This window comes from Neoarius graeffei, chromosome 22, assembly GCF_027579695.1.
Source record: "Neoarius graeffei isolate fNeoGra1 chromosome 22, fNeoGra1.pri, whole genome shotgun sequence".
NCBI lineage: Eukaryota > Metazoa > Chordata > Actinopteri > Siluriformes > Ariidae > Neoarius > Neoarius graeffei.
Window position 1 is genome coordinate 20,014,610 of NC_083590.1, and position 15,122 is coordinate 20,029,731.

Consider the following 15,122-nt stretch of genomic DNA (forward strand, 5'->3'; position numbering starts at 1 on the left):
AGAAAAGGGGATGTCTCACAGTGGGAAACATGGCCTTGTCCCAACTTTTTTGAGATGTGTTGTTGTCATGAAATTTAAAGGGGAATGGATATTAAAATTTGTCCTAAAACTGTTTCCATATCGCGATCTAGCATAAAATTTGCTTTCTTTTGATATACGGCAAGCTAGTATCCAAATCACAAAATCCAAGATATTTAACAATAACATCGGCAGTAATCGCCATCCCAGTTCGTTTTTTTTTTGCTGCCATACGATAATCTGGGCGCCATATTGTGACGTCAGCGCAGTAATCCACTCCGTGTAAACAACAAGGAAAAGCAATGTCTGACTCGGATGTCAGTGAAATTAGCGTGGATTTGTCCGAATTTTCAGAAGAATTATCTGATGATAATGGGTTAGAAGAAAGAGAACTTTCACAGGTTCAACCTAGAGATATTCAACCATATTGATTTGAACCATATGTGCCAGATACAGAACTCGAAGTGTCTGATGATGATTTTTGGTCCATGTAGTCCATGCAATGTCCTTTCAGCCATGTTTTTGCTCCGTGTCATGGCTGAATCCTGAATGACTCCTATTTGTATAAATAGGGCACTACATAGGCAGCAGTGGTAGTTTCTTTTTCCCTGCCATGGAAGCGCACTTGTATACTGAGGAGGAAAGCAATTTGCATCACAGCCGTGAGGCGGCTCGGCTTTCCCTTTCGGGCGCTCTCGTTTTCTGTTAGAATTTGGTAAAGAAAAAAAAATATTATTTACCAGCTTACCGGGTCCATGAACATAAATCTGACAGCTGACAAGGTCGGGATATAAACGAATCGAATACAAACCACCCGCCAGGACTCCTACTTATGCGGCTCCAGCTTATCCTTGAAGCTGGAGCCGCAGCTGGATGAAGCCGGCAGCGCGCAGTGATAAGAAGGGAGAGAAAATAGTGCCAAGCGATTGCGAGGTCTGACTTTTTATTTGGCAATGGTTTTGTGATGCAAATATATCACTCTTTTGAACACATACTGTTTTGAGACGAAAAACGTTTTACTTTCGTGACCCCAACAAACTTGCCGGACTACTTTCGTCTGGACCAAAACTGGACAAGAACTGGACTCACAGGATGCTGTCAGGGGTAAGTCAGTGTGTTTGCACGACACTATTGATGGGGATGCCATACAGATTCATGTCAAAAATCCCGAACTATCCCTTTAACATAATATTTTGTGAATGTTACATTGAGCACGGGTTCGTTGTACTTGTTTTGTCCATAGATTCCTCATATGCGAGTCCTTTGGAAACCTAAAAAGTGTCACATTGTGACTAGGAATATTACAGCAACCTGCAGCAACACATCGATTCGGCATTCTCACATAATATGTAGGGGAATCTACAACAAAAAAAACGATTCTGCAACTCAACGCATATAAAGGAATGTAAACATTCATCCGAGAATTTTCCTGGTTACTGCGCTGACGTCATATCCGGCTTCTTCCTGGCGAGTAGAACGGTTTTCGGCGGGGTGCTTGAATCTGTGATATTTCGAACTATTGTGTCGATTTGTAAAAAAACGATGTGTTTACTGATAAAAACTGCCGTGTATTGGTGGACAAAATATTATAATCTTTACGAATAAATGAACTTGTGTTGGTCCTTTCTGTATCCCTTTAAAATCACCTAATTTTTCTCTTTAAATGATGCATTTTCTCAGTTTAAACATTTGATATGTCATCTATGTTCTATTCTGAATAAAATATGGAATTTTGAAACTTCCACATCATTGCATTCCGTTTTTATTTACAATTTGTACTTTGTCCCAACTTTTTTGGAATCAGGGTTGTGTGTGTATATATATATATATATATATAAACTAACAATTAATATACTAACAGCATTTCCAGAAAAGTTGGGATATTTTCCAAAATGCAATAAAAACAAAAATCTGTGATTTGTTAATTTATGTGAGCGTTTATTTAACTGACAAAACTACAAAAAAAAAAAAGATTTTCAATCATTTTACTGACCAGCTTAATTGTATTTTGTAAATATAAACAAAGTTAGAATTTGATGCCTGAAACACACACAAAAAAGTCTGGACAGAGGCATTATCATTGATGTATTACATCACCTTTCCTTTTAATAACACTTTTTAATCGTATAAGAGCCATTCCACCAAATCGGTGCCATTTCTGTCCCTAGAAAATTATATGTATAAATGCACATAAAAATGTACTTTAAAATACATTTCCTTATTATGCAGAATGTCCTGCACATTGATCTGATTTCAAATTTGATATATAATTGTAAGGATTAATAAAAACTACCTAAAACACTGAAAAATAGCCTGTGTTACCTGTCCCCGCACTCTAACTTTATACTTAACTATGAAATATTATGATTAAAATCCTTCAGAAACAGTATTTCTTTTGCACTGTTGTGTGACTCCATATCCTATCCATGGTTTAAATATATATTTTTTCATAAGAAATCCACAATATCTTAGTTAAAATACACATTTTAGTCGTGTCCCTGGGTTTTCACTCAGTCCTGTTCCCCAAACATATTACCCCATCTGACAAATTTGGAACATTCCATAAATCACATGCTCAACAGGAAGTTACATCAGTTGTGTCTTCTGAAGGCCATGGGAAGACCAAAAGTTAGTTCTCTCATTTACTTTTCTGTATATTTGATGATTTTTTAACTTTGACTGATAAGGTCAATGTCAACATACTATCCTGTTACTTAAATTATTTCTTAGATGATATTTGTTTATTTTAAAAATACAGATTTTTGGTAAATCACTAGAATGTGCTAAGCGTGGTCATGCTATTAGCGATGACGCCATGTGGCTTAATTCCATGTATTAGCTAATCCTAGGCTAAAAACTCAGTCCTGTTACCTTCAGAGTTTTGGTAACAGGACTGAAAAAAATGCAGCCATCTTTGACTTCCAAACCTTGTAAAAAAATAAATAACATAGCCTTTTAACATTTTGAATAGTTAAATATGTGTTATAATCAGTGTTGAAAAGATATAACAAATTAAGTTTAATTTGGGAGTGGTACAACAAGCAAATGGCACCCATTCGGTGGAATGTCCCATAGGATCTGAGGACTTCAGCTGTTCAACAGTCCGTGGTCGCTGTTATTGGATTCTCCTCTTCATGATGCGCCATACATTCTCAATAGGAGACAGATCTGGATGGGCAGCAAGCCAGTCAAGCACACGCACTCTGTGTCTACGAAGCCACACTGTTGTAGTCCGTGCAGAATGCACTGCCTTCAGGTGGCACTGCCTGAGAGCTCGAGGGTCACGCACATTCAGCAGTGGTTTCTGACCTCGCCCTTTACGCATTGAGATGTCTCCGAATTCCCTGAATCTTTTCACAATATTATGGACTGCAGATTTTGAAAGATCTAAAATCTTGCATTGAGAAATGTTCTTTTTGCACTGACTAACAATTCTCTGACACATTTTGGCACAAAGCAGTGAGCCACGCCCCATCCTTGCTTGCAAAGACTGAGCCTTTGGTGCTGCTTCTTTTATACCCAATCATGATCGCAATTAACCTGCTTACTGTGGAATCTTCCAAAATGATGTTTACAGGATATTCAAGTAACTTTTCAGTCTTATTTTGCCTCTGTTCCAACTTTTTCTCATTCTGCACAGGCTACAGCAGCGCGCCTTCATAGACGGAGTGCGTGTGCTTGACTGGCCTGCTGCCAGTCCAGATCTGTTTCCTATTGAGAATGTATGGCGCATCATGAAGAGAAGAATCAGACAACAGCGACCAGGGACTGATGAGCAGCTGAAGTATTGCGTCAAGCAAGAATGGACAAAAATTCCAATTGCAAAACTGCAACAATTCGTATTCTCGGATCCCACGCGATTAAAAAGTGTTATTAAAAGGAAAGGTGATGTAATACAATGCTAATGATGCCTCTGTCGCAACTTTTTTTTTTGAGTGTGTTGCAGACGGGTGCTGATGTTGGGTGAGGAGGTCTGGGGTGCAAGTCGGAGTTCCAGGTGTTCAGTAGAGTTGACTTCAGTCAGGGCTTGGAGTTCTTCCACTCCAGCCTTAACAGTCCATGTTTTCATAGAGCTCACTTTGTGCAGAGGAACATCATTGTGCTGGAACAGGTTTGGGCCACGTTAGTTCTAGAGAAGGGAAAGTGTAATACCACAGCATACAAAGGCAATCATGTGCTTCCTTGTAATGTGGAAACAGTTTGAGGAAGAAGCACATATGGGTGTGATGGTCAGGTGTCCACACACTTTTGGCAATATAGTGTATCCTCAGTTGGATTTTTTTTTTAAAATAATTATTTTATTTCCTTTTTACCTTTTTTCACCCAAAGGTTTGCAGCTTTAATGGAAATCTCAGGTCTCAGTCTTAAACAGAGTGATCTTTTCCCAAAGGGGGTTGCGGTGTACCTGAATCACGATCTCAGCATGCTGCGTTTGTTCGAGGTATTCTCTGAAAGTACTCCACAGCTCGTCCTGATGACGGCTCTCATCATGGAGATGCAGGAACTGCATCTCTTTACAGGTCAGACCAAACAAAAAAAACCCCAAAACCTGCCATACAGTCTCCATGTTGACGTTTTGGCTTGGAATTGGATTGGACATGATCCGATAACGTTATTTTTCTTCTCTCTTCATTTCAGTCGTTAAAATTATTGGCTCTCTTTCCTCCCTCTCTTTCACTGTATTGTCCTACCATCGCAACATGCGTGCATTCATCCCTGAAAAGCTGAAGATGGGATGGTCTTCGTCTATAATCTACTTCCTGTGGAACCTGTTCCTGATTGGCCCACGTGTCATGTCTGTGTCCCTCTTCGCTTCCGTCCTGCCCTGCTACGTCGCCGCTCACTTCCTGTCCCTGTGGACACTGCTGGTCCTGTGGGCCTGGTGGCAGAAGACAGACTTCATGGAAAGTAAAGCTGGAGAATGGCTGTACCGGGCCACCATAGGCCTCATCTGGTACTTCAGCTGGTTTAATGTAGTGAGTGGAAATACGAAACTCAAAGGAATCATCTACCACATGGTTATGGGGGCGGATACCATGCTGCTGTTAGGATTATGGTGGTGGAGGAGATCTGTGGAATCAGCTCGTCTTAGTCCACTACCTATTAATCCCTACCTACTTATTGTTATGTTAATAATAAGCTACATTATAGGAGCAGCACTGAAATTGGTTTATTATTGGAAATTTCATCCTAAACAACCAGAACTGGAAATACGGGAAGCTGTGACCGATACGAAGTCAGAGTTGAAACCGCAGCCAATGCAAGGGAGAAAAGGGTTTTATGGTACTGACGAGCTGGACTCGTGTACGCCAATGGGATTGAACAATACACCTGAACCCACTGTTACACCTCCATCACCTCAAAGGACTGTAACTGGTGTTCACAAAAGGATGAAAAACATGGCTGTGAATTTCTACTCCTAATCTGGATTTTACTAGGATGTACATAATGTGTAGAATATGTAAATATAATAGAGGATGTTACACGGTGGCGCAAAGATATGAAGTTTATCTTCGAGTGATATATTTTTCAACAAAAGAAGATAAACTTCATATCTTTGCACCACCGTGTAATATTATATATATTAATTATATGGACACAAACAAAAATGCAAGTTAATCAAAAGAATTTTAATTTTGAACCGGTTCGCCATTTTGACAGCGCGCGTCTAGTCAGCGTGAAAACACTGAGTGACGTCATCGGAGTGATATATCGGGAATTATTATCCATACAGGACACTTTTTCGATGGAATAAAAACAACATGTTCTATTCCCTTCTAGCGGGTTTCATTCATTTGGTTCGATAGCATGTAATATTGTTAGCATATCGCTTATCCGACGTGTATTACTTCAATGGAGAACGACCGTTGAATATGGTTTACGATATTGCATGGGTGTCGGAGACGTAAAACTTCCGCACTAGCGAGCGACTGTGACAATCTGTAAACAAACATGGTCGCCAGGTTTGCTCCGTTAAAATACAGAAGATTTTGAGAGAATTTTGAAAGACACGTTGAACACCTGACAGGAATGTGCATGTATAATAATGTTGGCTGGCTTTTTTTTCATGGTCTATCAGATATATTCCATTCAGCTACTCGTCTTCGACTCGTTCAGTATCATGCTAGATGAACGGAATATATCTGATATACCACTCACTGCCAGGCAGCATTACAGTATTTAAATATGTGACTCAGAGCCGCGATGTATTTCGTCCGAAAAATGCAAGTTTTTCAACACGCGAAGATAAACTTCATATCTTCAAGCCAACGTGTGATTTTCTTTTTATTATATCGACACATTCACAAAACAAAACTTACCCAAATTTATTAAAAACAATTCATCGATTTCCTCACGACTGACACACAGAGATTTGTCACGGTTTTGGTTCTCCATGTCCCGGCTGGAGCTCGGATGAAAAATACGAGTGGTGCATTTCCCAGTAAAACACTCGTGTCCATATAATGTCACTGTACATACCACTTTTCAGACAAAAAAAAAAACCATCATGAAGGCTGTTGGGCTAATTTTTTTTTTTATAACACTGATTGTGCTCGAGACTGAGACTATTTAAAAAAAATGGAATTAGATATTTCTACATAAAAAAAAAGAACAGTAAACTATAATAAATTAAAAATTATAATATTTGGTGTGAGGACTCTGCTTTAAAAAAAAATAAATTATATAGTAGTCTCAGGTCCAGTGAGTGCAGTTTTATGCGGAAATGAGCTGTAGGTTTTACTGAGCATCTTCCAGAACCAGCCACAGTTCTTCTGGACACTTTGACTGTCACACTTGCATCGTAATTTTGCACCAAAACCCAGCAGCCTTCATTATGTTTTCTTTTTTAACCTGAAAAGTGGAGTCATGTAATATATGCTGCTTTCTTTACGGACATACAGACACTTTACTGTCACATTTAAGTTTGTGCTGGAAATCTGAAATGTTTTTGTTCTGACTTGATCATGTAAAATTCATCAATTATAAATCTATTACAAAAGTTTGTACAAAAAAAAAAAGCGTGATTAAGACTTATACAGTACTGTGTAAATATAAAACGATTTTCTAAGGGAGAATACTTGTGACATTCACGTCCTGATAGTTTATATTTTATTAAAAAAAAAAAAAAACCCAGATCATCAGTCCATGTTCTTTCCATTTCGCACTTTACTTTTGATTGCGTAAACTGGTTTATTCACATTGCCATGGTTACGTTATATGAAGGGTATTCATTCATTCATTCATTCATTCATTTAGAAACGTCATGGTTATTTTTTGACCATGTTAAAATTGTCCCAGGATTAAAAAAAAAATGGGGTATGAAACCAAAAAGTAAATTTCAGTACAAAATAATAAAGTATTTTCGCGTGACCCAGTATATAAGTTTTGAAACTTTTTTATTTATGCTGCCACAAATAGTATTATAATACACAGGAAAACTTGTCCGGGCCTAAAACAGTGTTCCGGTCACGAAATAATAATAAAATAAAATAAAAAAAAAGAATAAAAAGAAATTGCATCAGAGTACAGTTAGTAAACTATTTCCTATGTAACGTGGTCAAGTCACATCAGCATTCGAGTAGTTACCAAAGAGATCAGCCAGTCATACCTTCACAACACACACACACACACACCTTTATAATTACTGGGCTAAATGATTTGTCATAGCTGCTTTATGATCAGAGGTGGAGCCTTGGCTCAAATAATTACACGCTGCTCACGTATATTATATATAATAAATGCACGGGAGAAGATGAAATGAAATAAAAGCAGCATAAAATAACAAATATTGAGATCACAGATGCTGTACATGAAGAAAACTTTTTTTTTTTTTGGATTTGAAAGTTTTTCGATCCGTTTTAGTTTCCTTGATTGTCCGTGCAGTTTAAGTCTCAAAGTGACAGGAAACGGCGGAGACTTTACATTCGTACTTGGAGCTTCATGCATGAAAATGAAAACGTGAAAGGAAAAAATAAAAAATTGATCGAGGCGTGGACTGATCATGTGACATTTCAAACAATCTAACAAGGGAGTGCGAGAAGAAGAAGAAGAAGGCGGCAGCGTACAATAACATTGTAGTCATAAAGGCATGAGCTAGACTGAGCTTCAGAATCAAGTAAAAAAACAAACAAACAATAAACGAAAGAACACTTCTACTTACTGACTTAAACACGACATAGAAAAATCCCTTAAACATTTGCAGTATTACAGCAAATCCCATTAAGATGATACACTGTAAGGTTTATAGTTAAAAGGCACGATATAAATAAGTACAGGAAAAACAAACACATTCGTATTTCAGTCGAAGCTGCTTGTGTGAAAACGTTTTTTTTTTTTCTTCTTCTTTAGGCTCAGCACTGTTTAGTCGAATCTCACAGCATCCAGAGCATCCATCCTCATCGTCTTCATCGTTCAGATCACGGACCCAAAACATATTGCACAGAGTTTCCTTCTCCCAAGATGTGTGCTTTTACCTTTTACGAGAGTTACGACAAACGAATCGAGCACTCGGATAAGGCTGGGTGATGTTATTAGCTACATGTATAAAATCAATATTGTGATATTTATCGACATCACAATACGTTTTTAAGGACATCACGAGTAAGTTTATAACACTGAGCACCTCCGATGTAACAAGGGGCGTCTTAAAGGACATTTTTCTTCGCATGCTAGTTCAATTTCCCTTTTTTTCCCCTTTTTTATACACTTTGATTTTAAAATCAAGCTCGGCTGCGTCACAGAGCATGTTTCAGTACTCGCTGAATTCGTGCTACTCGCTGAGAAAGACACCATTAAAAGAATACTCCAGCGTTTTTACACCTAATCCCCAAACAACCAAGAACCGACTCATTTCTCTGTTCTGAGAAAAGAATTCACTTATAATACAAGTGCAAGGGCAGAATGTGAATTCTGTCGAACGCTGTAACGAATTCATTATTAAAAAACACCCTCATTGGGAGTCTCGAATCTGATTGGTCAGAAGGTGGTGCTGAATTTGAGAACAGCAGCTCTGATAGTTTTTATTTGCTAATCCGTATAAACAGAGTTATAGCAACGTGTCCACGCTTTTACTTTAAGACAACAAAGCTGTCCGTAAGTTTTTGGGATTTTTTTGGTAACATGGCAACTTGTGCTTCCGAGGAGATGTTTGGAGGAGAGAAAAAAAAGAAAAAAAAAAGGGAATGGCTGTTTATAGCTGCTCTAACATAAGTGATAACAGCAATTACCTCTATCCACATTCACTGGATATGAGCAATCACGCGCTCTGATTGGTTTCTCTACTACAAGGATATCCGCCCATATACTGTGAGTAGAGGAAAACAAAATGGCGGAGCGCGCTGCTGAACCAACCGAGGATGAAATAAAAACTCTACTTGGAATCAAAACCCCAAAAAATATAAAAAAAAAAAGCAACAAAATAATATGGAATAAAAGAGTATTTGATGACAAGAATGTCTCATCTCATTATCTGTAGCCGCTTTATCCTGTTCTACAGGGTCGCAGGCAAGCTGGAGCCTATCCCAGCTGACTACGGGCGAAAGGCGGGGTACACCCTGGACAAGTCGCCAGGTCATCACAGGGCTGACACATAGACACAGACAACCATTCACACTCACATTCACACCTACGCTCAATTTAGAGTCACCAGTTAACCTAACCTGCATGTCTTTGGACTGTGGGGGAAACCGGAGCACCCGGAGGAAACCCACGCGGACACGGGGAGAACATGCAAACTCCGCACAGAAAGGCCCTCGCCGGCCACGGGGCTCGAACCCGGACCTTCTTGCTGTGAGGCGACAGCGCTAACCACTACACCACCGTGCCGCCCTATGACAAGAACGTATCTTTTTTATTTTTCAACAATCACATTTTTCATAAACTGCTCCTGTCATTTCGCCAGTTTGTTTACATTTTTCATCATTAAGCATTAAAATTTTTTTTACACTGGTTCAAAAGCTCAAAGAAGTTTGAAAATGACAGAACTTAAATATCCAAGGAAGAATTAAATAAATGCCTAAAGCTATTCTGTACCTTGGCAGCAAGATGGCACTTTCTACAAAAAAAAAAGAAAAAAAAAACCCCCAACACTCAAGTTAATTCTTGCAGCCATCGATAGGTTTTTAAGAAGCCCGCCTGAGTGGAAATGATTTCGTCAGACGTTTTGTAGAAAGTTTTTATTTATCGAATTTGCAAAAAAAAAAAAAAAACAAAACCCTCAGTTTCTCAAAATCCAGTAAAAGTGGATAGGATAAAACAGTTATTCCACTCAATCTCGCTGTACATGGCTTATAGCCGCTATCAGCTCATGTACGACTAGATTTCGTTGAATAACTGTTAAATAGCTTGAACTGTAATTGGAGAAAAAGTACAAGTTGCCCATTAATCAAAGTAATGTAATTTTTGCCAAACTGCTACAGTCGTGTAAGAGGAAGAAACACTAACCGGACATGCTGTTATTGGAAAATAAATCAACGTCGAAGTGGGAACAGGTGATTTATCTCTAAAACACAGCTGTGTCATGTTTTAGTCCTGACGTAATGAATTTTTTTTTTTAAACAAACAAAAAAAAGGCGGCCTCAGTTTCCAGCTGACGGCGTACGGAGATGACAAAACCCGCAAAGAAAGCCGAAATAACAGGAATTGCTGTGGGTCTCATCCTTAAATGTCTTGTGAAGTTGCATTACATGTTCATAAATGATTAGCAGAACTCATAAACCATCTGTAACCTTTGAGAAGTGAGTTTTGAGGGTTTATTATTATAAAAATGGATAAAGATTAGGAAGAAAAAAAAAATCACTACAGTATTCCTTTAATGGCCTGCCATTAAAATACACCGAGAGCCAAATCATGTCCTCGTACGATTACAATCCACGGGGTTCGATACTGAGCATCTGATTAGACACATGGAACAAGTAAAAGTCACAGGAACCACACTGAAGTACCACGTGAACACCAGTATTTATACATTTAAAAAAAAAAAAAATCAACAATTTAACAATGCGTCCTTGTTACAGCGCGGTGAGGTGAGGGCTTTTCGTTCCCTCCCGTCCGTCCTGAATTCAGGTTCAGAGGATTATGGGAGTGAGAGTAATGAAAGTCATGCTATGAGAACAGAAACGTATGCACACAGGAAGTGAATATCGGCAGTCCGACTGATTCAGTCGTATTCCATACAATTGGGAATCGTATGAATCAACTGGATCAAGCTGTGCCGAATCGTTGAGCCACTTTACTGTAGACCACCTGATGGATGTTTCGCTTCAATGAAATGTGAATGAACTTTTAAAGCATAAAAAAAAAAAAAAGTCAGAAAACTAATCTGTTATTCCATATCCACATTCAGGCTCTGCCACCAGTCCAGTCCTCCGAGTGCAAAACAGGGAAAGGGGAAAAAAAAAAGTCCAGGATCGAGAACGCAAATGAGAGATGTACAAAGAAAAAGAAATTGACGGGAAAGAAAAAAAAAAAAATCCAAAACCCTTACGCCAGTGCAGCTTTGGTCTTTCCTTTGGTGAATCCAGTTTGAACAGAAATGCTCATAAAACACGCAGTGCTTTTGCGGTGGGCTGGCAGTACGAGGGCCAGGTTCGGGTCTTTTTCACCATCCTTGTGCATATCTGAAGAGATTATCGCAGTGCCAGGCTCGTGCCCAGGTATTTAGCTGCCTTAAAGGTAGTGGAAGGATACCCTGTAGGCTCAAACCCTTCTTCTGTCCTCCAAGACTCATCAGGTGTCCATAACGTGGTGTGTGTGTGTGTGTGTGTGTGTGTGTGAGAGAGAAAGAGAGACCTGTATGCCCTCCTGAGTGTGTGTGCACTCTATAAGAAGTCCAGCTCCAAAGCTTGGTGTAGAGACACCAGGTCACCGTGAGCAGAGATGCGCCAGAACGGCATGTTGTGCTGCAGACACACACACACACAGCATCACTTGTTATATCAGAGCTGTAAACATAACACACTAAAAACTACACCAACACTGGCCTTTAACAAGATCAACTGTGAGCTACTGCTCACTTGCGTATCCCCCCCCCCCCGCTCTCGCTTATATCAGAACGCAAGCAATTGAAGGAATAGGACACTTATTATGAATGTTGACTTCAACAAATAATGAACCCTGAAACAAGTAAGTAAAGAGCCATGTCTCTCCCCAGGGGTTTCAAATAGCATCCTGGTAAACTGTCATTTTGAAATAGCATTTTGCTTCTTGAAATAGCGTCAAATTCCACCCTATATGTTTCATAAATACATTCAGTCGGTAAACAGGAAGTCGATGTGCGACAGACCTGAAAATGGTAAACGTGGTATAGAACCCCAAGCTGAAGCTCGCTACCAAATATCAAGCAGTTGTGATTTGTAGTTGCTGAGAAAAGTGTTACGAAAATTTTGTAAATCCACGCTATAATGTTTCATAAATACATTCAGTCGGTAAACAGGAAGTCGATGTGCGACAGACCTGAAAACGGTACACACGGTATAGAACCCCAAGCAGAAACTCGCTACCAAATATCAAGTGGCTATGATTTGTGGTTGCTGAGAAAAAGCGTGTTTCGGATGGACGGAGATATGGACAGACAGACAGAGGTCAACTAGTATTACTCCCCTCCCTCAAATATTGTTTAAATTCTTGTCTTGTGCTCTGGAGTTAATTGTTTGATGAAACAAAAACAGTCCTGGTGACGGACTCAAACTTTTGGACCTTGGGAAAATGATTTATTAAAAAAAAAACCCCACACATGACCAGAGCAAAGGCCAAAGAACGATGTGATATGACAAAAATATCTTATTTCTCAAAGCAATTTTCTACAATATACAAAATGCACCAGGATACGGCTCACAAATGAAATAAATAAATAAAAATTAATTAAACTTTAATGCCTATAATAAAAAAAAGTTTTTAAAATCAAACAAATTATTTACTTAAATTAAATATTAAAAATAAGAATAAAAAAATTCATTTTTAAATCTGGTCAGTTTATAATTATTTAAAAATAAAAACAAAAAACCGCAATTAAAAAAAAGCCATGATATTTCAGAAAAACCTATTATTGAATTCTACTCAGCGTTTGATTTTTAAGTTCTTTTATTTATATAACCTGCTCGTAATCAGTGTGTTCTGTGTCCTTGTAGTTTGTAGTTCACTGTCCTCTCACGGATCAATAATGTACGCTATCAATCCATCCATCTCTCTCAGATGTGCTTGCCTTACCTGCTTCGCTGCAAACTCCTCCTCCCGGCCGTCTCCTATAACCACGTAGGTCACCTTCTTGCCAAAACGTGACACGATGCGCTCAAAGCAGCTTTCCTTTCCTGTCAAACAATTAACATACCATACAAAAAAAAAAAAAAAAAAACCTACTAAATAAAACCCACCTCTTTGGAAAAAGTCTTGAATAAGGAGTGAAGGAGTGAGGAAGCGGATTGTTACCGATCTTGGTGGCGCTGTAGATGTTGTCGATGGGGAAAATGTCCCCGAGGCCGTAGAGGAGCACTTTCGCCAGGGCAGGAACCAGCTGAGTTGTGGTGACCAGAACATTCATACATCTTCCCCTGCAATCACACACACCCCATCATGAGCCATGATTCTGCCTGTTCTACACAGTTGTATCACGACTACACCTGAGAAAGGTCAGAGGTCATGATCCTGACCTGGACTGGATCAGCAGGAGGGATTTGATGGCGGTGCTGAGCCAGCTGTCCGTCACGGTCTCGATGTCCTCGCGCACTCGGAGCAGCAGCTCCCTCTTCAGGGGACTCAGCAGAGCTGCACAGAGAGGACGGGTTCAACAGTTCACTGGCTTTAGAGTCTGAAGCGACGTGTTCGAAGGTCAGGAGACGCTCGTTATCTCAGAGTTTATCAGCTCACTGACTCCCTAATTGTTCATTATGATCAGTTGCAGAATCCAGGGGTATAAAGATGTAACATGAGAAAAATGAACAATTTCACAAAGTCACTTACCTGCCATCAGAATATTGATTATTTATTAGATTTGATCATGAGAACAAATATTTGTCATTTTGAGAGATTATCTATTATATTATTCATTTTAACTAATACCCAGAATGCATTGCAGGCATGGTCTTTTTTGATATTTTCACATTTATTGTCTTTTCTTCGAGTGCTTCCCCCCTGCCAAATTGCTATTGAATTCATAGAACCTTCCATAATAATAATAATAATAATAATAATAATAATAAGTTCAATTTATATAGCACCTTTCTCAAAACCCAAGGTCGCTTTACAATAATAAGCAGAAAAAAAAAAAAGTCCACCATATAGAGGTCAGGATATCATTCCAGTGGTGTAGCAGCCACAGTCCCACCAAAAGGCGCAGGAAAACAAGTCCCACATCTCCAGCACAGCCGCCGTGATGCCGCCAGCAACATCGCTCGAACACCACGCCATGGATCCACAAAGCGAGCACAGAAGCACGGCCACGCAGAGCGCTGGTACAGTATGTCCCAAACACGGGCGATTGCTCTAAGACAACGAGGGAGTCTCAGCCTCCTCTAAAAATGACAAACATCGTGTAGGATGAATTGCGCTAGGCTTATGTTATAGCCGACCTTATAACATTGCTATTTCAGATCCAGAATCATACAAATATATGTGCTCAACCCAACTACAGTGTGAAATCATTCCGTTATAACTTTCCCCAGTTCGCCTAATGTGTGCGTGAGTTTTCCCCCTCGTGACAGCGCGATGCAGCCCAGCCTCAGTGGATTGGGAGCTCTGTGCTTATCAATCTCAAAATGCAAGACGATTATTGGACAAATACTGTGAAAATGCCCGCCCACGGAGTCCCAGCCTCAGTGGACTTCAACGGCATTTGGGAGCTATGCGCTTTTCAATCTCAAAATGCAAGACGGTTATTGGACAAATACTGCAAAAACGCCCGCCCACGGACTCCCAGCCTCACATGGGAGGGACATGGCAGTTTCCGCGAGGAGACTGGTGATTGGTGAAAGCGGCCGGATATTTTCTTTGATTGACAGCTCGTTTCAACTATACAGGCAGCGGTACAGTGTTGCCAGATTGGGCGGTTTTAAGTGCATTTTGGCGGGTTTTGAACATATTGTGGGCTGGATAACGTCAGCAGTATCCGG

General features: G+C 39.6%; 2 protein-coding genes across 3 annotated transcripts in view; one reads left to right on the forward strand and one right to left on the reverse strand.

Annotated features, from left to right (window-relative positions):
- Positions 1 to 7,109, forward strand: part of LOC132870748 (XK-related protein 8-like) — a 10,488-nt gene extending 3,379 nt beyond the window's left edge. The window contains exons 2-3 of the mRNA XM_060904576.1: positions 4,348 to 4,538; positions 4,657 to 7,109. Coding sequence (XP_060760559.1) covers positions 4,348 to 4,538; positions 4,657 to 5,441 — 976 coding nt within the window. The 3' untranslated portion in view covers positions 5,442 to 7,109. The remainder of the gene's footprint in view (positions 1 to 4,347; positions 4,539 to 4,656) is intronic.
- A 3,707-nt stretch (positions 7,110 to 10,816) lies between these two features.
- The window catches only part of eya3 (EYA transcriptional coactivator and phosphatase 3), a 29,137-nt gene continuing 24,831 nt past the window's right edge, over positions 10,817 to 15,122 (reverse strand). For both annotated transcript variants that reach the window (XM_060904580.1, XM_060904579.1), the window contains 4 exons: positions 13,665 to 13,779; positions 13,444 to 13,565; positions 13,225 to 13,325; positions 10,817 to 11,918 (listed from right to left, as the gene is read on the reverse strand). In XM_060904580.1, coding sequence (XP_060760563.1) covers positions 11,838 to 11,918; positions 13,225 to 13,325; positions 13,444 to 13,565; positions 13,665 to 13,779 — 419 coding nt within the window. In that variant the 3' untranslated portion in view covers positions 10,817 to 11,837. The remainder of the gene's footprint in view (positions 11,919 to 13,224; positions 13,326 to 13,443; positions 13,566 to 13,664; positions 13,780 to 15,122) is intronic.